The 21094-nt window shown below is 39.3% G+C and overlaps 1 protein-coding gene across 2 annotated transcripts in view; it reads left to right on the top strand.

Annotated features, from left to right (window-relative positions):
• soga1 (suppressor of glucose, autophagy associated 1) overlaps window positions 1-21094 on the top strand; it is a 75042-nt gene that overhangs the window by 1431 nt on the left and 52517 nt on the right. For both annotated transcript variants that reach the window (XM_052031450.1, XM_052031448.1), the window contains exons 2-3: window positions 12569-12793; window positions 19721-19879. In XM_052031450.1, coding sequence (XP_051887410.1) covers window positions 12569-12793; window positions 19721-19879 — 384 coding nt within the window. The remainder of the gene's footprint in view (window positions 1-12568; window positions 12794-19720; window positions 19880-21094) is intronic.

Raw genomic sequence — 21094 nt, 5'->3', positions numbered from 1 at the left:
ATGGTAATAATAAATACAGGGACCAGCGTAAAACAACGGAGTGGTGCAAAGATTGTGGTGCACTGAGATTGTGCAAAACAAAATCTTGTGGGTGGAAGATCAGCTTTGCTTTCCATGCACATATGGTGCATTTCATTCAACTAGGTGGAAATTGAATGCACGGCGTGGGTTTTATTGGGTGCAGACTGCCTTCAGGTGCACCTTATTGCTGAGGTATGACTGGTGTAACAGCTGTCTTCCCTTTTGGGCTTGGTCTTACTTGTACCGATGTCCTTGCATCCACATCCTGGCGATTGCTCAGATGCAAAGGTGTGATGAATAAATGTTGCTGTTTTCAGAGTGTGAGGCTGCTACAGCAGCACAATACTACTCTACACCCACATTACTGTCCCAGAGATGTTGCTCGGTCTGAAATTCCTTTGTTGGTGGGAAAGCCAGCAGGAGATGATTTTCTAGAATTTTCAGAGGATCCAAGAAGAACCTGCAATTTTTCTTGTTCTCAATATCTGAAGGAATTGAAGTAGAACGTTGTTTTATCCCTGAATTTTTGCATAAGCATTGCCTTAATTCTAAAATTTTGGGAGGTAAAGCGAAACTGGGCAAAGTCTACATGTGCAAATGTTACAGTATCACATGTTAATGCACATCTGTGGAGTTTGTTGAAATTTTCAATGAGTAATTGTTTTGACATCCTTGCAAAAAGTAATTGTACTGGCTGAGGGAAATGGCTACCTGAAGGCTATGTAGGCTGAGAGATGAGAGAAATTTCTGTTGGTATTTTATCAATGTATGTAAAATGTTAAACTTCGGTCACACATTTCCTGCCTGTTGAAATATTTACTCACACTTTTACCAAATCCCAAACATGTTTTCATGCGTTTTTCCCAATTACCTGATGCATTGTGGTGGGTTGCATTCTTGCCTCTTGAATCAGAATGTTTGGTGTTCATCCCGTTCCAGAGACTTGAGCGCATCAAATTAGGCAGTGCTTAGGGAGTGTTCCTCCATCAAATGTGCCACTTTTAGAGGAGACTTGATATGAAACCCAGTCGGCTCTTTTAGTTGGAGAGAAAAATTCCATGGCACACTTCGAAGAGCAGTGGAGTATCTTCAATATTTGTACCTAAACCAACACATTATGGTGGAAAATTGATGTTTGCAAGCTGGATGCCAAGTTTCTGACATAAGAACAGTGACTAGACTTCAACTGTATCCTGAGGTCGTAAACACATTGCATAAACAGCAAACTTTACTCTCCCCACCCATCCCAGAATCCGTCATAATCCCAAACTCTCCCACCAATAGTTTAACTTGTATTATATGCCATTCATCCATCACTCTTCTGCTTACTGATTTACATCAATATCTGATATAGAAATGCCAAATTTAGAATTCTTAACACTTATGTTCAACTTCTTGACAACCTAGCCCAACACTTTGTAAATTCATTTAGATCGGTAATCCACCAAGACTTTTCTCTTCCAATTCGGGTTTCTTGTGCATTCTGGTTTTATTCTATCCATGCCTTTACCAATCCAGACCTATGGCTCTAGAATATTTCCTCTCCCTATGTTAAGATGCTTCTGAAAACCACCTTCTTTACTTTTTGGTTGCCTAAGAACCTTTCTGTGTGGCTTGGTATTTTGTCTTGGAACATTCCTGTGAAGCTCTTCGTTACTTCTGTCATGTTAAAGACAAATGATCTTGTATGGCACATTTGGAAGTGTCAAAAACAACAGACTTTTGGAATAAGATACCAGCTGCAGAAAATACTAATGGTACAACAGCTCTTCGGTTAATTCACCAAATTTTTTACTTTGCATTGATTGAACTTTGTGCGGTCAAAATTTAGCAGGTTAGCTGTATCTTGCAGGACATTAGGGATAAATTTGTCCCGGTGAGGCAGAGAAAGAATGGCAGGGTGAAGGAACCATGGGTGACGAGAGGTAGAACAACTAGTCAGGAAGAAGAAGGCAGCATACATAAGGTGTAAGCAGCAAGGATCAGAGGGCTCGTGAGGAATATAGAGTAGCAAGGAAGGAACTTAAGAAGGGGCTGAGGAGAGCAAGAAGGGGACATGAAAAGGCTTTGGCGAGTAGGGTTAAGGAGAATCCCAAGGCGCTTTTCACGTACGTGAAGAGCAGAAGGATGACGAGAGTAAAGGTAGGACCAATTAGAGACAAAGGTGGGAAGATGTGCCTGGAAGCTGTGGAAGTGGGTGAAGTTCTCAATGAATACTTCTCTTCACTATTCACCAAAGAGAGGGGCCTTGATGACGCTGAGGACAGTGTTGGTAAGATTAATGTTCTAGAGCATGTAGATATCAGGAGGGAGGATGTGTTGGAGCTGTTAGAAAATATTAGGACAGATAAGTCCCCGGGGCCTGACAGAATATTCCCCAGGCTGCTCTGCGAGGCGAGGGAGGAGATTGCTGAACCTTTGGCTAGGATCTTTGAGTCCTCGCTGTCCACGGAAATGGTACTGGAGGATTGGAGGGTGGCAAATGTTGTCCTCTTATTCAAAAAAGGTAGAAGGGATAGTCCAGGGAATTACAGACCAGTGAGCCTTATGTCTGTGGTGGGCAAGCTGTTGGAAAGGATTCTAAGAGATAGGATCTATGAGCATTTAGAGAATCATGGACTGATAAGGGACAGCCAGCATGGCTTTGTGAAGGGAAAATCATGTCTCACAAACCTGATAGGGTTCTTTGAGGAGGTAACGAGGAAGATTGATGAGGGTAGTGCAGTCGATGTGGTCTACATGGATTTTAGTAAGGTGTTTGACAAGGTTCCACATGGTTGGCTTCTTCAGAAGGTCAGAGGGCAAGGGATCCAGGGAGGCTTGGCTGTGTGGATTCAGAATTGGCTTGCCTGTAGAAAGCAGAGGGTTGTGGTGGAGGGAGAGCATTCAGATTGGAGGGCTGTGACTAGTGGTGTCCCACAGGGATCGGTTCTGGGACCTCTACTTTTCGTGATATTTATTAATGACTTGGATGAGGGGTTAGAAGGGTGGATTAGCAAGTTTGCAGATAACAAAAAGGTTGGTGGTGTTGTGGATAGTGTGGAGGACTGTCGAAGCTTGCAGAGGGATATTGATAGGATGCAGAGCTGGGCTGAGAAGTGGCAGATGGAGTTCAATCTGGAGAAGTGTGAGGTGGTACACTTTGGAAGGATAAACTCCAAAGCGGAGTACAGGGTTAATGGCAGGATTCTGGGTAGTGTGGAGGAGCAGAGGGATCTGGGGGTTCATGTCCACAGATCACTGAAAGTTGCCTCACAGGTGGATAGGGTAGTTAAGAAAGCTTATGGGATGTTAGCTTTCATAAGTCGTGGGATCGAGTTTAAGAGCCACAAGGTAATGATGCAGCTCTATAAAACTCTGGTTAGACCACACTTGGTGTACTGTGTCCAGTTCTGGTCGCCTCATTGTAGGAAGGATGTGGAAGCATTGGAAAGGGTCCAGAGGAGATTTACCAAGATGCTGTCTGGATTGGAGAGTATGGATTATGAGGAGAGACTAAGGGAGCTAGGGCTTTTCTCACTGGAGAGGAGGATGAGGGGAGACATGATAGAGGTGTACAAAATATTAAGAGGAATAGATAGAGTAGACAGCCTCCGCCTCTTTCCCAGGGCACCAATGCTCAATACAAGAGGGCATGGCTTTAAAGTAATGGGTGGGAAGTTCAAGGAAGATATCAGAGGGAGGTTTTTCACCCAGAGAGTGGTTGGTGCATGGAATGCGCTGCCTGGGGTGGTGGTGGAGGCAGATATGTTGGTCAAGTTCAAGAGATTGTTAGGTAAGCATATGGAAGAATTTAAAATAAGAGGATATGTGGGAGGAAGGGGTTAGATAGTCATAGGCATGGTTTAAAGGTTGGCACAACATGGTGGGCTGAAGGGCCTATATTGTACTGTATAGTTATATGGTTTTAGTTAGAATCTGTTGAGAGAAGTGGGGGGAGGGGGAAGAAAGTTGACCTTTCAAGTTTATTGGAGTAAATTACAGGTATATAAAAGTTTCCAGGGCAGTTGGAGAAAGGAGGAGAAGAAAAGAAGTTTTGTATCAGATAGGAGAGATTAAGTGACAAAGGGGGATGATACTGTAAGGCAAAATGCAACGGTAATGGAACAAGTGAAGAAGGAACACATGTAAATGGGGATATCAGAGTCATTGTCTAAAAGTGTTGAACTCATTCTTGTGTCCAGGAAACTGTAAAGTGTTTAATTAAAAGACAAACTTGTTCTTCAAGCTTTTGCTGAATTTGGAACAGTGTAGGAGGTCAGAGTAGGAGTGGCCTGGAAAACTGAAGGGACAGTGTGAAAATTTAGGATGACTGCAGATGCTGGAACTCTGAAATAAAGACAGGAAATGCTGGAACAACTCAGCAGGACGAGCAGTATCTGTTGAAAGAGGAATAGAGTTAATGTTTTGGTCAGTGACCCTTCATTAAAGTGGCAGGCATCTAAAAGCTCAGGGTCATGCTTGTGAACTAAATGGAGCTGTTCCACAAAGTGGTCGCCCGACCAGCAGTTCTACTCCCCAGAGTAGACAAGATCATCTTGTGAGCCGTGACCATAGTGTGCTAACTTGGAAGAAGCACAAATTAATTGCTCTTTTGCCTGGAAGAAATATTTGGATTACTGGGTAGAAAGGAGGAGGTAAAAAGTAAAATGTTGCATCAACTACACCAGCACAAGACGGTGTCCAGGGAAGAGCAAGAGATGTTGATTGAGGAGTGGGCCAGTGTGTCACTGATTGGAACATCCTTCCAGAATGTACAAAGGATGGCACCAAGAAGATGCGTATGGAGGTAGCATCATGCTGGAGGTGCAGAAATGGATGCCGATGATCATTGAATATGGAGGCTGGTGGGGTAGAAGATAAGAGGAACCCTATCCCAGAGAGGAAGGGGAGGGGTTGGAACAAAAGTTGAAGAAACTGGCTATGATTAGGGATTGTCTTTGATTGAAGAAAAACATTTAGCCTTGAAATTTGAGATGCCAGCATTTCAACAGCAAGATTCTGCATTACTTCTATTTCCATTAGTTCTCTTTTAACAGTGGAAAAATATCTTTAAAATGTACCACTCATTAAAACATTACACTTTGTCACAAATACTATCCAGAAATGTTTTTAGGCTGCAACTGACTAGTACATTAGAGTTTGTCTTGGGTATAAAATTAAAACCTGAGCTGACCATCCGACAACCCAAATTTGATGTATGTGGTCAGACTTGGGTTGGGAAGTCTTGATTGACCAGAGCCAGCAGAAATGTATTTCATTTTGGTTATTAAAGTAAATACAAGAAGTGTCATTTTGCAAAAATTGCAACTGTGTAAGAACTGACTACAGATGGGCAAGCTTAGATTGGAGCAATGGACCAGAAGTGAGATTTAAAAATGCATAACACAATAAATGTTGAAAAAATGAAAGGTGATGGGGCATATACCAGTGGCAGCAGTCACAAAGGGTAAAGGTTAAAATTGTTCTCCCCTTGGCTTTGGGCTTCAATGTCAATCACATTGGTCTGCTCTGAGCCCTCACCTTGGTCTCATCCAATGAATTGCAGCTTCCTCATAGCGATGACACAGCAGAATGCCTGGGGTGTCATCAAGGCAGCAAGACTAGAAATTTTGGTCATATTCAGCCAATCAGACCCTGATGTGGCAGAAGGAGGGCTTATAAAATGCATCCAAATTGCAGTGGTGAATGGAGGGCCATTCAGTGGCCAGCTGTACGATGGCGTCAGGATGCATCACTTCACTGGGCAACTCCTGGCTTTGCTTTTGCTTTTAACCAGAGGTGACTATATTCAATGGTATAACTACAATGCAATATTTTAATAAGCAAATCATTGCATATTTCTACCATTTATATTAAAAAAAAGAAGTGATGTGAATCCTCAAAATTAATACTTTGTTTGTAATGATCTGGCTTACCCTGACCCGTCCATATAGACTTTAATTTTTAATACCTTATATCCCCATCAGATCAGGCTGAGTAGCCAAGCTCTAAAGTGCATCCCAACCTAAAAATTCTCTTACACAAAAACAATTAGCTTCTGTCAGATGGTCTCATGTTTACTTAACAACTAAAAGGCTCCAAACAGAATAACACTTTGTATAACAGTTCTCTTACCCCATAACCATATCATATGACTCACTGCAAGCAACACCATGGGAGAGCCAGTATTCTTAAAATAGCATGCTTATTTGAAATGGTTTAAATCCCTTTCATTTTCTTTCATATTATGAATAAGCATCCTTCCCTGACTATTTGTTTCATGCTGGAAAAAATATTAGATGGTGTGGGAGACGTTGCCTCATTAAAAAAATAACTAAATTATTCAAGAGTCCTACTGAGCTGTGTGTCAATCCGAATAATCTAAATACACAACTTTAAGACTTGTGTAATTGTAAAATAGCATGTATCAAAAATGGGTTAATTGTATCATTTAAAAATATATATAAAATTCAGAAGAAAGGCTTTGCTTTCAATGCAAGTTTGACGTATATAGCTCCCATAATTTTAACAGTTAATATTAAATTAAGATTTAATAGAAAACCATAGTATGGCAGTGCAAAGTGAGTGATGTCTTCAGAATCTACAGATGTTTGATTGGAATGGCACTTCGCAACATTAATGTTAACACATTTGTATAGTCAAATAAAATTCCTTGACATTCATGTGGCTCTTGAAGTTCACATCAAAAGTTTTAAATTGAAAAGCTATTACACTGAAGGCACAAAGTCAATTCCATAGGAAGAAACTGGAGAATAAAGAAGTGCAGTCTTAGCAGCTTCCGTGACTGTTGAGTGGTAATATCCAATCAACAACTGAATGAGTATCAATGCTCTCTGATCTCTTGTGCTTAATTAGTTGATTGCAACTAACCTTGCAGTAATGGTCTCAAACGTGCTTAAGTGAGGGAAGAGGAAATGTTGACTGCGGAAGGATAACTGGGAAGACAACATTGATTCTTCAAATATGAATCCTGGACTTGGAACTGAGTCTGACTGCAAAGATGAATATGGTCAATACCAATGAGTTTTTACTCTTGGCTCACTACTTTATCGTATGTGTGTACATTTTTTTCCACTGCTTCATACTTTCAATGGTTATTTTATTTGGTATGTGTTGACTTGTATTTCCCCCTCGTAGTTAACTTATCTATTCAGTAGTTAACCAATTATTGTACCTATTTAAAATCAAAATGGAAGAGAGAATTCATATGAAAATTTATTTCTTTGAACTCGGCATACCAAAATATGCCATCTATTAACGTTCTGAATTGTTTAATGCACAGAAATGAAATTTGATCTTATCATTTGAGCTGCATTTAACATATCATAAAGCTTCAGTACCAAGCCTTGCTCGACAAAATTTGGAATAATAAACATTTTACATTCTACAACTTTTTTTTCAAGTATTCCTGCATCAAGTGATGGAGGTAAAATGTTTAACAATTAAACAGCATAATTTATTTCGGGACTGAATTTGATGTGAGGTAGATTGATCTATTGGCCAGTTCTTCTGAACTGCTTACTCATAGTTACATATGTGACTGCTGTACTTCCCTCTTTTCCAATCTGATTGCTGTGATGAACACTGTCAATACCAATGAGCTTTCACTGTTGGCTCATACATTATCTAATCCAACATGTCACGGTTTTACTTTGTTTTTAATGGAGTAGATTATGTTAATTACAAGCTGCATCGCATATCTGCCCCGATCCACTGCCCCCAGTGGAGGTCAGTGAGCAGCCTGCGTTCTGAGTGACTCCTTGCAATCTAAGAGGGGTCCTTTGCGAATCGCTCACCAGTTGGCTGGGAGATTAAATCCTCTGCTCATGTGTAAACAGGCGGCTTCAGCTAACCAGCTACATCGATGTTTTTCAGTATGCCGATCCCCTGACTGGCAAGAGATCCCTGAATAGGGTCTCTGGCTCAGTCTGGGACCTGGATGGGGAATTACAAAGTGGCAAGAGATGTTTGGGGAAGCAAAGTGATTTGGAGGGAGTAGGGTCTGAGGGGCAAGACAGCTGGTAGGGTTGTGGAAAGATCGCTAAAAGGTCCTGTGGTGAGATGAATATTGTGCCATTGTAAAGGAAGGTGAAGGATGCTGCAAGGTTAGTTTTGTTTTTTAAATATGCTTCCCCCAGTGGTAATGCTTGTTGGCATTACTTAGCTTCGTACTTTGGTTTGGGGGGTGGTTCTGAGGCCCCTCAAATGCCAATGATCAACATGCAGTGGCAGGTTGCCCAAGGCACTGCCTGCTGAACTTGCTTAGGAGTCCTGCTCGCTGGAGGTTAAGGAGCAGCATATGTTGCCACTGCAAACCGTGGTTGAGTCACAGGCAGACATCCCTTGAGACAATCCAACCCACTATAGGTCAGGAGCTAGGGAATTGAAGGAGAGTTGTTTATTTGGTCTACTGAGAAGAGTTCCAGCCTCATCCCCTCCCCCAATGTTACATGAGCCCTGGGTCCTGACAAACCAACTCTCAAAGTTAAGACACCCAATACATGATTGTTTATATTTCTTGCTTGTTTTCCCTGTTTAAATTCACTGAGAATCTTCATACTGATGTGTCATTGGTGGCTGGTCTGACACTGGAGGGACAACATTTTTATGCAGTCTTCCATGATCTCTGGACATCCCAAAGTTCTTTTACGACCAGCAGTCACTGATGTGAAGGAAGAAACATAACCTCAAATTATGCACAGCAGCCTTCCTTGGGAAGCAGGGTGATAATGACCAGATAATCTGTTTTAGTGATGCTTGCTGTGGAATAAATATTTTCCAGGACACCAGGAATAACCTCTGCTATTTAAAGTAGTGCCATGGGATCTTTTCCATTCACTCAAGAAGGCAATAAAACATCTTGCTCAAGAAATACACCTCTGACTCATTCATTCCCTCAAAGGAAGCTTAACCTAGATTTATGCAGTCAAATTTCTGGGATGGGCTGGAACCTGCACCCTCCTGCCCCATGCAAGGGTGCTACCAGCTGAATCACAGCTGACGTAGCAGTAAGACTGGTTATTAGGCATGGCATTGACAGAGAGATTTAAAAGAACCTTTGAGCTGGATTTTCACTTATTTAGCCAGATCACAATGGCCCAAATTTTGCTGAAAGGGTAACTCCATGTGAATGATGCATGATCTACATAATTTGCAATCAGACAGCAACTTTTAATGGAAAAGTGAAACGCCAAGGATTATGAATTTGAATGGGTTGCTGCAAAATTGTGCTGCTGTTTTGTTAGCCTCACATATTGCACAAGAATTGCCCATTAAATTCACCACAGGATGTCTCCTAGTAATTAGTAAAACAAATATACTTTTAAGAATGTAGAAATTGTTTATGACTGTCAATTTAGCTTTACCTGTAACTGAATACTGCTAAGTGTGGAGACTTATTTTAGTTGTGAACTTGTCTGAGCCTGAGTAAATGTTTCTTCCCTTTCTTTTGCTTTTTTAAAATCTAATATTTCCTCTTTATTTCTACTTCTACGGCTCATTTAAGTTCTTTGTTTATTTCTTAACCATCAAATCTCAAAGCAGATGTACTGTTTTCATTATTGTACAACAGGGTTTCAGAAACCTTGTTATTCTCACTGCATCATCATCATATTTCACTAAAGGCAAATCCAAGATGTTGATGACCTAATCAGTTACAATCCCACCGACAGAAACAGAACCATTATGACTGATTCAGACAGCATACCAAATGGTCAAGATCTCAAGGGTCACCTTTGACCAGAAGATTAATTGGACTATCCCCATAACTACAATGGCTGCAAGAACAGATCAAAGAATTGGGTGCTTGCATCAAGTGACTTGCCTCATGATTTTCTCCAAAACCTTTCTGTAAGCTACTAGGCAGAAGATAGAAGTGAGATGTAATGCTGTCCAGTCACCTGGAATACTTTCCACTTGGCTAGATGAGAGCAGCTCCATTTTAAGAAAAAAAGCAAACTCTACCACGCTAAACATTTTACAAAATACACTATAGTGACTCACCAATGTTTCCTTGCCAACACTTACCAAACCCAAGGGTGAGGGGCACATGACCTGCAAGTACCCCTCTAAGTTACACACCATCCTGCCTTGAAAATACAACATCAATGATAAATGGTTAATTCAAAATCTTGGAAAGAGTGATCACAATATTGAGAGAATTTTACATTGTTCAAAAATGTTCAATCGAAAATCAGGGTTTGCAATCTAAAAAGAGACACCTATGAAGGTATGAGGGTCAGGCTGGCTATAATAGTGCATCTACCTAACTCATGAAGCTGCATTGAATGTTATTACAGTGGACAAACCAAGGTGTTTAAAGAAATAATGCGTGATTTGCGGCCTGTATACATTCCTTTTAAGGAACAAAAACAGAAAATGGAAAGTGGTTTAACCATATATGACAGGAGAAGTTAAAGGTAGTACTAAATCACATGTATTTGTAGGAAAAAAAACAGCAAACTTCCATTTACAATAAAGAAGAAGGTATTTAGCCCTTGGCACCATACTGACTCTCAGAAGAGAAAATCCCATCAGTCCCATTCTCCTGCTCTATACTTCCCTGTAGCCCTTCAGCATATTCCATCTTGAATGCCCATCAACTCCTCCTTAGTTCTTTTGCCACTAACCTCCACTAGGGAATAATTTACAGTAGCCAGTTAAACTACCAGCATGACTTTGCAATGCGGGAGGGAACAGCGGAACCCAGCATAAATCCATGTGGTCATTTTGAAGCATGTTTGTGAAATAGACTGCACATTTTTTAATGTAAATCTTACTTCTGATGTTCTCTCAGTTTATGAGAGCGATGTTGTTTAAAGCTGAAGAATAGGACCTAAATACATCCACTAATCCTATGAAATCTACCTTGCCAAACTTGCAGCCTAGTGTAGGACAGCCCTCATCAATTAACCCCACACTTGGCATTGAAATTCCACCTTGCATTCACAGGAAGTGGTATGTTCGAGGTCATTTGATCATTCTGCCTGTGATCATTTAAATTCTGTCCACTCTAACACAAAGCCCAAATGTATGTGTAGCTGGCATCACCAGGCAGCAAGAAAACCTACATTTGCGCCTGGTTGCACGGTGTCTAAAACTGAATTGCTGTCACTCAGAAGATTTCATATTTTGTTGTACTCTAGAATTAATTTCAAAAACAGTAAAATTCATGAGCACAAGTGTAGCAGCTGTGGTTAGATTATGATTGTAACTTTTTTTCATTTAATGAATGGTTAATTTGGATATAGTATTTTTCCCAATGTTATAATGCTTCATTATTTGTAAAGTAGAAAGCTTGCTGACAACAGCTGGGATAATCACAGGAGGCAGTGACGTCTGTTCTCATGCAGTCCCACTTCTCAGTGGGTTTCACGGATGTGATGCTCCTATTTTTGTGACGCCAGTTGCTGATCAGTGCATTGATGACACTTCATAAAAGTCACACCTTACACTATCATTTAATTGCCTTTCGAGCATCCAGAACATCTCAAGGTCATTAGCATGCTTTATTAAATCTGGTTAACGTTGCTATTCATCTTTCCATCCAATCTGGAGAAATTTACCAAGTCCATCCAATGGCTTAATTGTTCTGATAGTTTTCAAAGTGTAAATATTTATTTTCTGTATTGTTGGATCAGTCCTTTCTAAGAGATACCAGAGTACCTTTCAATAACTTTATGTTACTTTGCCTGTTCTTTTTGTTTGCGTCATTTTGGTGGGATGTACGGTTGTTTAATGAGTGTTCGGTGTAGCAGCCACAATTCCGGACCATCAGTCCAAAGACACAAGTTCAAGTCCCATTGTGGTAGCTGGGTAATTAAAATTCAAGTAATCAAATAAACCTGGAATTATAAATCATTGCAGTGACAGTAGCATGAAACTAGAACTTTGTCGTTAAGATTCCATCTGGTTCAACAATGTCTTTCAGGGAGGCAAATCTGCCACCCTTGCCTCATGATCTATATGTGACTCCAGATCCACCAATATGTGAATCTTAATTCCCCCCACAGTGCAGAGGCAATTAGTAATGGACAACACATACTGGCATTGCTGGTGACATCCACTTTCTCTGAATGAATAACTAACAAAAAAAAGTTACTAGTGAGAATCCATGGAATGATGGAGATGGAAGTTTAGTCCACGACAAATGATATCCCATAAGCTTCTGATCCAATCCCCTCAGGGCTGTTTATGTGACCGAATATTGTGGAAAAACTCAGAGAACCTTGAGTTAAAGTATGAAGATAAGTAAAATTGTAATTAAATCTTCCACACACATATCTCAAACGATTGAACATCTGGTTCAGTTTTTTTCTCTATAATTGTTCTATGCAACTTCGTCTGTTAACTGTTAATATACTACAATTATAACATTCATTAGAACCTTCAACACCCTTTGAGGATTGAAGCATAACATGTAAAATAATATTACGCCGCATTGGGTTCCTGGTTCTGTGGATCATTACAGAATTTATTTTCTGCCTTGTTTTAGATTTTTGTACCAGTTTTTAAAACAACATTTACTGATGTTTCCTGATGTTAGGATGAAATTGAAGAACTTCGAGCCGAGATGTTGGAAATGAGAGACATCTATTTGGAAGAAGACGTGTATCAGCTACAAGAATTGCGTCAAGAACTAGATAGAGCAAACAAAACTTGTCGGATCCTTCAATACAGACTGCGAAAGACTGAGCGAAGAAGCCTCAGAGCAGCTCAGACAGGTCACGTTGATGGAGAACTCATCCGAAGTTTAGAACAAGATGTAAAGGTATTTATAAATATTGAGCACTATTCCCAGAAAAATGATAGGACCATCTCAAAAGGGAGTATGCAGTTCTTGATATAAGTTTTTTTTATTTGCATGATTTAAATATCATATCATATAAAAATCTTTCCATATGTTTTTCTGTTCAGTGTTCATTGCCAGATTGTGGCTGAATGAGTTTTGGTTAAGGAAGCTTTATTGTGATAAGTAAGCTGGCAGGACAGTTTACTGGGTGTGAATACTAACTTTGTACAATGAATTTTTTAGGCATACTTTTTAAAAATCCTGATACAGTAACCTCAATGAGAATACATTATTTGCTTGATTTTGGCAGCTGTCGATTTGCTTTGCTCTTGGAAACCAAATTTAAATTTTCTTGCTAATTTTATATATTTTTTTATATAGTCATTGACTCCACAGCTCGTGGCCGCCTCCGTATAAACATGAAAAATGTTGAACAGTTGTTCAGTAGGTTTAAAATACAGTTTTAAAACAAAACTTATATTTTGCAGCATGTTTTGAAGGCTGTAACTACAAGGTATCTCAAGGCTTGGTCAAGTCCTGTACAAATCAGTGATTTATTATGGTTACTGGTATCTAAATACCCCATCCAGCCTGCAAGATAGCACAACATTTTAAAAACAATGATGAAAGCTATTTTAGTTTTTAATTCTGCAGTGCTGCAGGTGTTTGGCAATATTGCACGACTCTTCAGGTTGTTCATTAAGATGACATAAGTATGCCATCATTAAAAATCATATAATGGTTATTAGACAGCTGAGGAGTTGGTTCTCACGAGATGGACATAATTGCTTGGAGTTCTCAATGAGTTGCTCTGAGACCTCCTCAAAAAAACATATTGATCATTGCCACTAATCTTCCAAACACAAAAACCATAAACAATATATGCTATCACCAGCTGGGTGTTAAGAGTTTCTAGCAGCAACAACTATCTTGTGGTCTATCAAAGTAAGCATCAAACTCTGCATTAATGAGCAGACTGAATATCCAAATGATGTTTTCCAACAGTTAGTATTTCTTCAACAAATAGCATTCAGTGTGCATTGTGAGCGAAACATCCATTCAGCACAGTTTGAGACTGAACTCTCTGTAGTTCTTTCTCCTGTTCCTGGCAAATCCATTCAAAGTATGGTTCTCAAACACATTCTTGGGGCTAATGGAAGACCATCTCTGGATGGAAAAGAGCTCTGCTGGGTCATGAAGAAGAACTGGTTGGATGTGTAACCAAATATGCTGCATGCTCAAGCTGTTTTCAAACCTATTGTTTTTGAAGAAGGTAAGAATGGCCTTCACTCTTCCCAGTGCAGATTCAATGAGTTGTAGTCAGGTTAGAAATCCTGCCTGTCTATAATAAATAACAATTGCTGCAGAGATCTTCCAGTAAATACTTCTTTAACTTCCCTCTTTGAGTTGAATTGTGTTATTTGGAAGTACCACAGCTGAACTCCTGGTTGCTTCTTAGTTCAAACTGGCCACTTAACCAAGTTGGATTCTCAGGGACATGCTAGCATTGAATATCAAAATATGAAAAGGATTCACTTTAATTTTAAAGCCCCTTCCTTAATTGGGAATAATTCCATAATTTTATTCATGAATGGGCAAATTTTTAAATGAACAAGTTCAAAGCTTTAAGCAAATAATCTGAATGCTTAACATGCTGTTTTACCTTTAAGTAGGTATGGTTGCTGTGCAATGAATTATGCCGATCTGTATAGGCATTGGTCCCACTGCTAAATTCCGGGGCTCCTTTAGGAATCCTGAACTGATAGCTGAGAAATATATTGGGCTACTTTTTTTGTGTTAATGAAGACCAAAACAACTGCTGAAGGACTTCTTTTCCAAATGAGATTTCGATGATTGAGACAGGCGTGCGAGCTGTTCTGCTTGGGTTCTTCAACAACTACTAACAAAATGTAAATTATGAACTTCACCAAATTGCCCTTCCTGCATAGGCAGGGGGAGCTGGTGTGTTCTCATACAACTTCCCCCTGACCTTGCTGGAATTTGGCTCCATGTGCTCCTTCCTGGTGTTTACTAGGAGAATTTCCCCTGGAGGTTTCAGCCAGCAATGGATATGGCACCAAATTATTTATTGCCCATTAGGCAAGCTGCAACCTCTACTGCCACCTGATACCAGCTATTTACACAAGGCTGGAGGACTAAATTGTATTCATGCTTGGGTCTTTTGGTTTGGGGATGTGCCATTTACGCATTGATGGAGGTTGCTCAATCTTGGGGGCGCTGCAAACCATCAAGGGAATTTGTTGTCATTAGCTTTCGAAGCAATTGTGTGCAAATTCTTCTCGCATATGGAACGATTATGACAACAATTACTGTAAATTTTTGAAGTGATGATTTATTTCATACTTCAGCTTGGTAATATGTACCAAGAAATATGCCAATAACATTGCTTCCAATCTAAAGTTTATTAATATGTTTTTGAACATTGTGTTTCATGCTTGCTCATTTATACTGCAGGAAACAAAAGTAAGATTTGAAGAGCCAAAAAATGTCTAAGAGTGAAGGCTGAGGGACACATGAATTTCATTACCATCTACTGTGTGGTATTCACTGAACCTTATCCATTTTAATATGGTTTTGTGAAGATAATGCAATTCAAAGTGAGTGGTGGCTCTCAAAGGAATAATTATAAAGGATGTTGTATACCAATTTCACCTGTGTTAATGTTAGCAGGATGAATAATAAAAATATTTCTTATTGCAGCTGGTCATTATATCATTCTTGCTGATTCAAATTTCTTTCAAGTTTAACTAATTGAATTAAACAGCTTTATAATGAACAAATTCTCTACATTCTAATGACACTCTTTCTGGAAATAATTGACTTTAGATTAGGTGATGGTAATTGAGGTAAGAATGAGTTAATAGGTTTAACTTGAACAGTGGCAGCTCCAAGCATGAAACTAGTATGTGTATTTGCATATCAGAATGTATGTATTATTTAAATTAACGTCAGATCAAAATCCTTCCCTTCACTGTGTTACTGCTTTTCTTTAATGAATTGGATGTAGATGGTTTGGGAAAAACCTTTTGCCTTCAGGAAGCTTTGTGTATTATTTTAACAAAAAGTAATTTAGTTTGTTTCATTGTATAATTTATACATAGTTAATGCAAAGGCAGAATTCCAGAGTCCCAATCAATGCATACTGGTTATATGTTGTGCAATCTCATTTTTCTTTTGTCCTTTTTGAAGTAATTATTTGTCTCTAATGGAGCCAATGTTGTAGTAAACTCAGTGTAGTCAATTATGGGAATGACTTATGTTAAATCTATTAACCACATTTGAGAGCCAATAAATTGTTGCTAAAAAGAAACATTGAGATCAGCGTTTATTTGTCTTAGCAAAAATATAGTTCCAAGTAGAGCAAATTTCCAATGGACTAAAATGTATGGCATTATCCACAATGGCAGGTTATGATTGACAGTTAACCACTTGCTATATTGGAGTGCACATTGAATGGCCTGTTTTTCCTCATTTCCATTGAAAAGTTCTAAATAGCACATTATTAAACCCAAGGATCCAGATTAATAGTAATAGATTTATTTTTGCAGAAGCAAGGAAAAGAAGGTAAATGAGTACATTGCTTGGAAAGCAAGATCAAACCAATGTTCCAAGTCTGAAGTCTTGATTTGGCTGAAACAATAGAGCCCTGTAAATTATCAGTCCATTGGATTCTTTATGAAACCTTGATCATGTAGTGTTGGAGACGGAAGACGTGTATTTGCAGTCTGTGGTATTTAGTTCTACAGATTGAATTAAAACTTGGGACAGTTCCAGGTCATAAATTCAAATTGCAGCAATGATTCTGAGGCTGCTTCCTTTGTGGTGGTATGAAGTGCAATTAAATCCATAGCAATTTGGGGCAGAGAATGGCTGTTCTAAATGTTAATGTATGTGGATTATCAGGCATTGGAAAGTAACCCATTCAGTTATTTGTTTGAATCCTTTCCTGATTGAGGGTAATGTGGGCAAGACAAGCGCTTGTTGCCCATTCAGGAGGTAATAGTGAGCTGCCGTCTCGTGTTGCTATTTTAATCTGCAGTTTGAAGGCTCTCTCTTAATACTGACCCAATAACAAAGGAGTTGCAATATATTTCCAAATCAGGATGATGTGTCACTTGGAGCAGGACCTACATATGTTCCCTTGTGCCTGCTGCCCATGTCCTAGGCAGTAGAGAATGTAAGTTCGGAAGATTCTATTGAAGAAGTTTTGGCAGGTTATTTCAGGGCACATTGTAGTACATGCATACATACACACATGCAATATCACAGTTTACTAGTGGTGGAACAAATTAATGTTTGGGATGCTGAATAAGGTGCCTACTAGCTTTGTTCTATGTGGCATTGAACTCTCACACTCAACAAAGCTGCACTCTTCCAGGCAAGTTGAGAATTTTCCATGACAATCGTGACTTGTAACTTGTAAATGGTAGAAAGGGTTTGGAAAGTTAGTGAGGTGAGTGACTCTGCACAGCATTCCCAGCTTTATTTACATAGTCTATTCAAGCATCTGGTCACTGGTTACCCTCCAGGATATTGGGGGGACTTTGGGAATGATGATGCTGTTGAATGTTAAGGAGAGGTTCTCTCTCTCTTGCTGGAAGTGATGGCTGGCCTTCACCGCAAATGCTATCTGCCACTTATCAGCCCAAGTCTGAATGTTTTATGGGCATAGACTATTTCATTTTCTGAGGAGATGAGAATGGAGTTGAATACTTTGCGGGCATCAATGAACCTTTCCACTGTTTACCTTCTAATGCAAGGTAGTTCATTAATGAAAATTTTGATGGTTCTTGGGCCTAGAGTAGTGCCATAAAAAAATTGTGCAGCCTTTCTTGGGAAAGTCATTACTGTCCATCCAAATCAGTCCTCTTTTGTACCTTTTGTCAGTCTAATCAGTGGAGAGTTTTCCTTCTGGTTCCCATTTATTAGGGCTGCTTGATGTAACACTTTGTCAAAATGCCAATTTGGCATTGAATGGAATTAGTCTTACCATATCTCTTCTGCCCATTGGCAAAGGCCATAATGGCTGTACTGGAATAGCTTGGCAGGAGTTGCAGCTGGTTCAGGAGCACAAGTTATGGAGGCATAGAATCTTAGAGAGTTAAGGTCCACTGATTCCATGCCAACCACTAAGCATCCATTTTTGTACAAATCCTATTCTACCTCATCGTAAGTGAGACAAAACCGGAGCATCCTGAGGAAACCCATGCAAACTACATACAGGTAGCACCAGAGATCAAGATTTAGTCCGGGTCACTGGAGCTGTCAGGAAGCATCTCTCCTAGCAACACAACACCACCCATTAACTGTGAAGTCTTCATTGTGACAGTGTGATGTTGTGAGGCCATTAGCCTTGCTTTATTCAGTGTTTCTTGACATCACATTGAGTGAATGAGATTGAAGTCCAGCTTCTGTGGTGATGGGCTGTTTGAAGCAGACTGAGATGGATTATCTACTTAACCACTTCTGGCTGAAGATGGATGCAAACATTTCATTCAGCCTTGTCATTTTTCGTGCATGTTGGGTTGTGTGTGACATTATTGAGGATATTCATGTCAGTTGTTTAATTGTCTACCATTATTCACAACTGCAAAGCTTTGATCGTTCCAGTGATTATGGAATTGCACAATCCTGTTGATTACATGCTACTTTCTCTTTAGCAGTCATGTAGTTCCAGATTGTAACTTCACTGTGTTTAATTTGGTTGAATGGTTTGTGAAAACTGCCTTATTACTTTAAGTTGGAAAAGAGATCACAAAATATTTATGGGTTTTCTTTTCCCTCATACGTATGTGTTTCTCTTCGCAGCATTGTTTCAACTCAGGAATGGTGAACTGGCTGATCGTCTATTAAACATAACTTACTGTTACTTGTCTCAATACCTGGACATTCAAAATATTACAGGATAATAACATCTGCAGTTCTGATAATTTAATTTGAAATGGAACAGCAGAAGTCTTGCAGAGTAATGTTTTCTGGGAGAGAGCCCAATTGAGTTTATTCTTAATTTCAAGAATATTAGCACTACAATCCCTTTGAAACTCACCTATACCTTACCGATTTATTCATTTTAATATACATAAAGGTGACTTTTTTTGTTGTCACATTTTATCTTCTGTTTTAATATTGTATGACTTTTTCTGAACTTCTGGATTACCCCACCCCCATCTCAAACTATTTCAATTGGAAGGTTACAGTTGTTCTGTCTGGATTTCTCTGTGACAGCTGTATTTATGTTCCACAAATGGTTGAGAAGAAATATGTCATGCCTTCTGTCTCTGCAGTCACATTTAAATTTTTGACTGCAGGATTTTCATTCCACGATAACTGACCGGTATAATGAGTAAAGTGTGTATTTGGGTGGCAGAAAAGTTTAGCTAATAAACCCTGAATGGTGCAGAGTTAGATCACCTATGTGTTTACTGCTCCATCCTGTCTTAGACTAGAAATGTGAAACATCAAATAGCACGATCTTGGCTCTTTTATATGCCAACATTGTCACTCAGCTTGGTCAAGTGATGCAGTTAGAGTGATTGTAAACCTACACAGTTTCTCTGAGTCCTCAGTATTTCATTGGAATCAGTTTTTCAATGCACATCTTTGTAGTATTTTAATGTAACTTCCCACCTTTCAAACAATAGATCAGACATTGTTTACCAATTTTTGGCAGTGGAATAAAAACTCCTTTTGGAATAAATAGTTTTAGTCTGTGTGTGAGAAATTCAAAATGTCTGCCCTGACTGCGCCTAATGAAATTCAATTGGGGTTCGAAAAGAATTTATGACTAATTGCTTTGCGGTAGACAAGTGGGGCTTTATGAGGCATTATTAAATAAAAAGGCAGCCTGCCAGTGCATGTTCTGAGTACTGTACTTTCTGTGTACAGGTTTCAAAAGACGTGTCTGTAAGGCTTCACAATGAACTGGAAGCTATTGAGAAGAAAAGAATAAAGCTGGAAGGAGAAAATGAAGATCTCCGGCAGAAACTAATTGAAATGGACATTTCCAAGCAGGTGTTGCAGAATGAAATGGACAAAATGAAAGAGGTAATGCTGCTCTTTGTTTACACATGTTATTTTGACTTGATTATCATATAGGCCTGAAGGGCAGGTTTTATTTTAGTCACTGCAAACTTGATGCCTTACCACTGGGAGCATCTTTTCAGAAGTCACAGGAGCGTTCTTCATGATCTTTACTTCAATATCTTCTATCCAGTGGATGTTTTTAATAAGCTGTTCCAGAAAAGCTCATTTTGCATTGACATGTAGCTGTTAGAATTAGATGCATGTGAATGTAAGCCAAATAAGCATATGCAGTCAGTGGAGTAGAAAGTTATGCTAACAGTTGAGAAGGTGTGGGAGGAGGTTCAAGTGGACCATAAACACTATCATGGACTATTTATGCCAAATGGCCTGTTTCTGTATTGTATGTAATGCTATGTTTAAAAAGAACAAACTTTAAATATATTAAGGGCTGATGTTTCCCATTGTTGGCTGAAACTACTTCATGATTCAGCTGAAAATGAAATGTAAGCTTAGGGGACACAACCTTCTCGTGACATGCCATCCATAGATAGCATTGTAGCTAGGACTGCTAGTTAGGCTTAAGAAACCAGAAGGAAAGCTGCGATTACAACTTGCACTATTAACAGTATATATTATTCATATTCAAGTGGATTTAACTGTACACTTAACATTGAAATTACTATTATCCTCTGGTCCATTGACCAGTTTAGATAAATGAGGAAATGCTTTTATCAGTTTTCAGCTCTTGAGTTGTAATACTTATAGGAAATATGTATTACTTGATTTTGTAAATGGAATACATTCCAAGAAAATGTTCCGTTTGGCAAAACTTTACAAATGGAAAGGGCTGGTTGAAGTGTATTCTTATTGGCAGAGAGTGGCACACAATTTGTAAATCAAAGATGCATGTGTTTATTTAAGAAAGGCTGAAAGGGCAAGCCAGTGAACTGCAGCCTGGTGATCCTAACATCAGTGGTGGGGAAATTACTGTAGAAGATTCTGAGAGACAGGATATATCTGCATTTGAAAAGGCAAGGACTGATTTAGGGATTCTCAGCATAGCTTTGTACGTGGGAAATCATGTCTCACGAATTTGAGTTTTTTTGAAGAGGTGATGCAGAGGATTGAAGAGGGCAGGGTAGTAGACATTGCCTACATAGACTTTGGCAAGGTCCTGCATGGAAGGCTGGTCCGGATGCTTGGATCACATGGTATCCAGGATGAGCCAGTTGGATA

The sequence above is a fragment of the Pristis pectinata genome, chromosome 16 (genome assembly GCF_009764475.1).
Source record: "Pristis pectinata isolate sPriPec2 chromosome 16, sPriPec2.1.pri, whole genome shotgun sequence".
Taxonomy (NCBI): domain Eukaryota; kingdom Metazoa; phylum Chordata; class Chondrichthyes; order Rhinopristiformes; family Pristidae; genus Pristis; species Pristis pectinata.
Note: the sequence above shows the minus strand (reverse complement) of the source record. Positions and strands in the feature narration are given on the sequence as shown.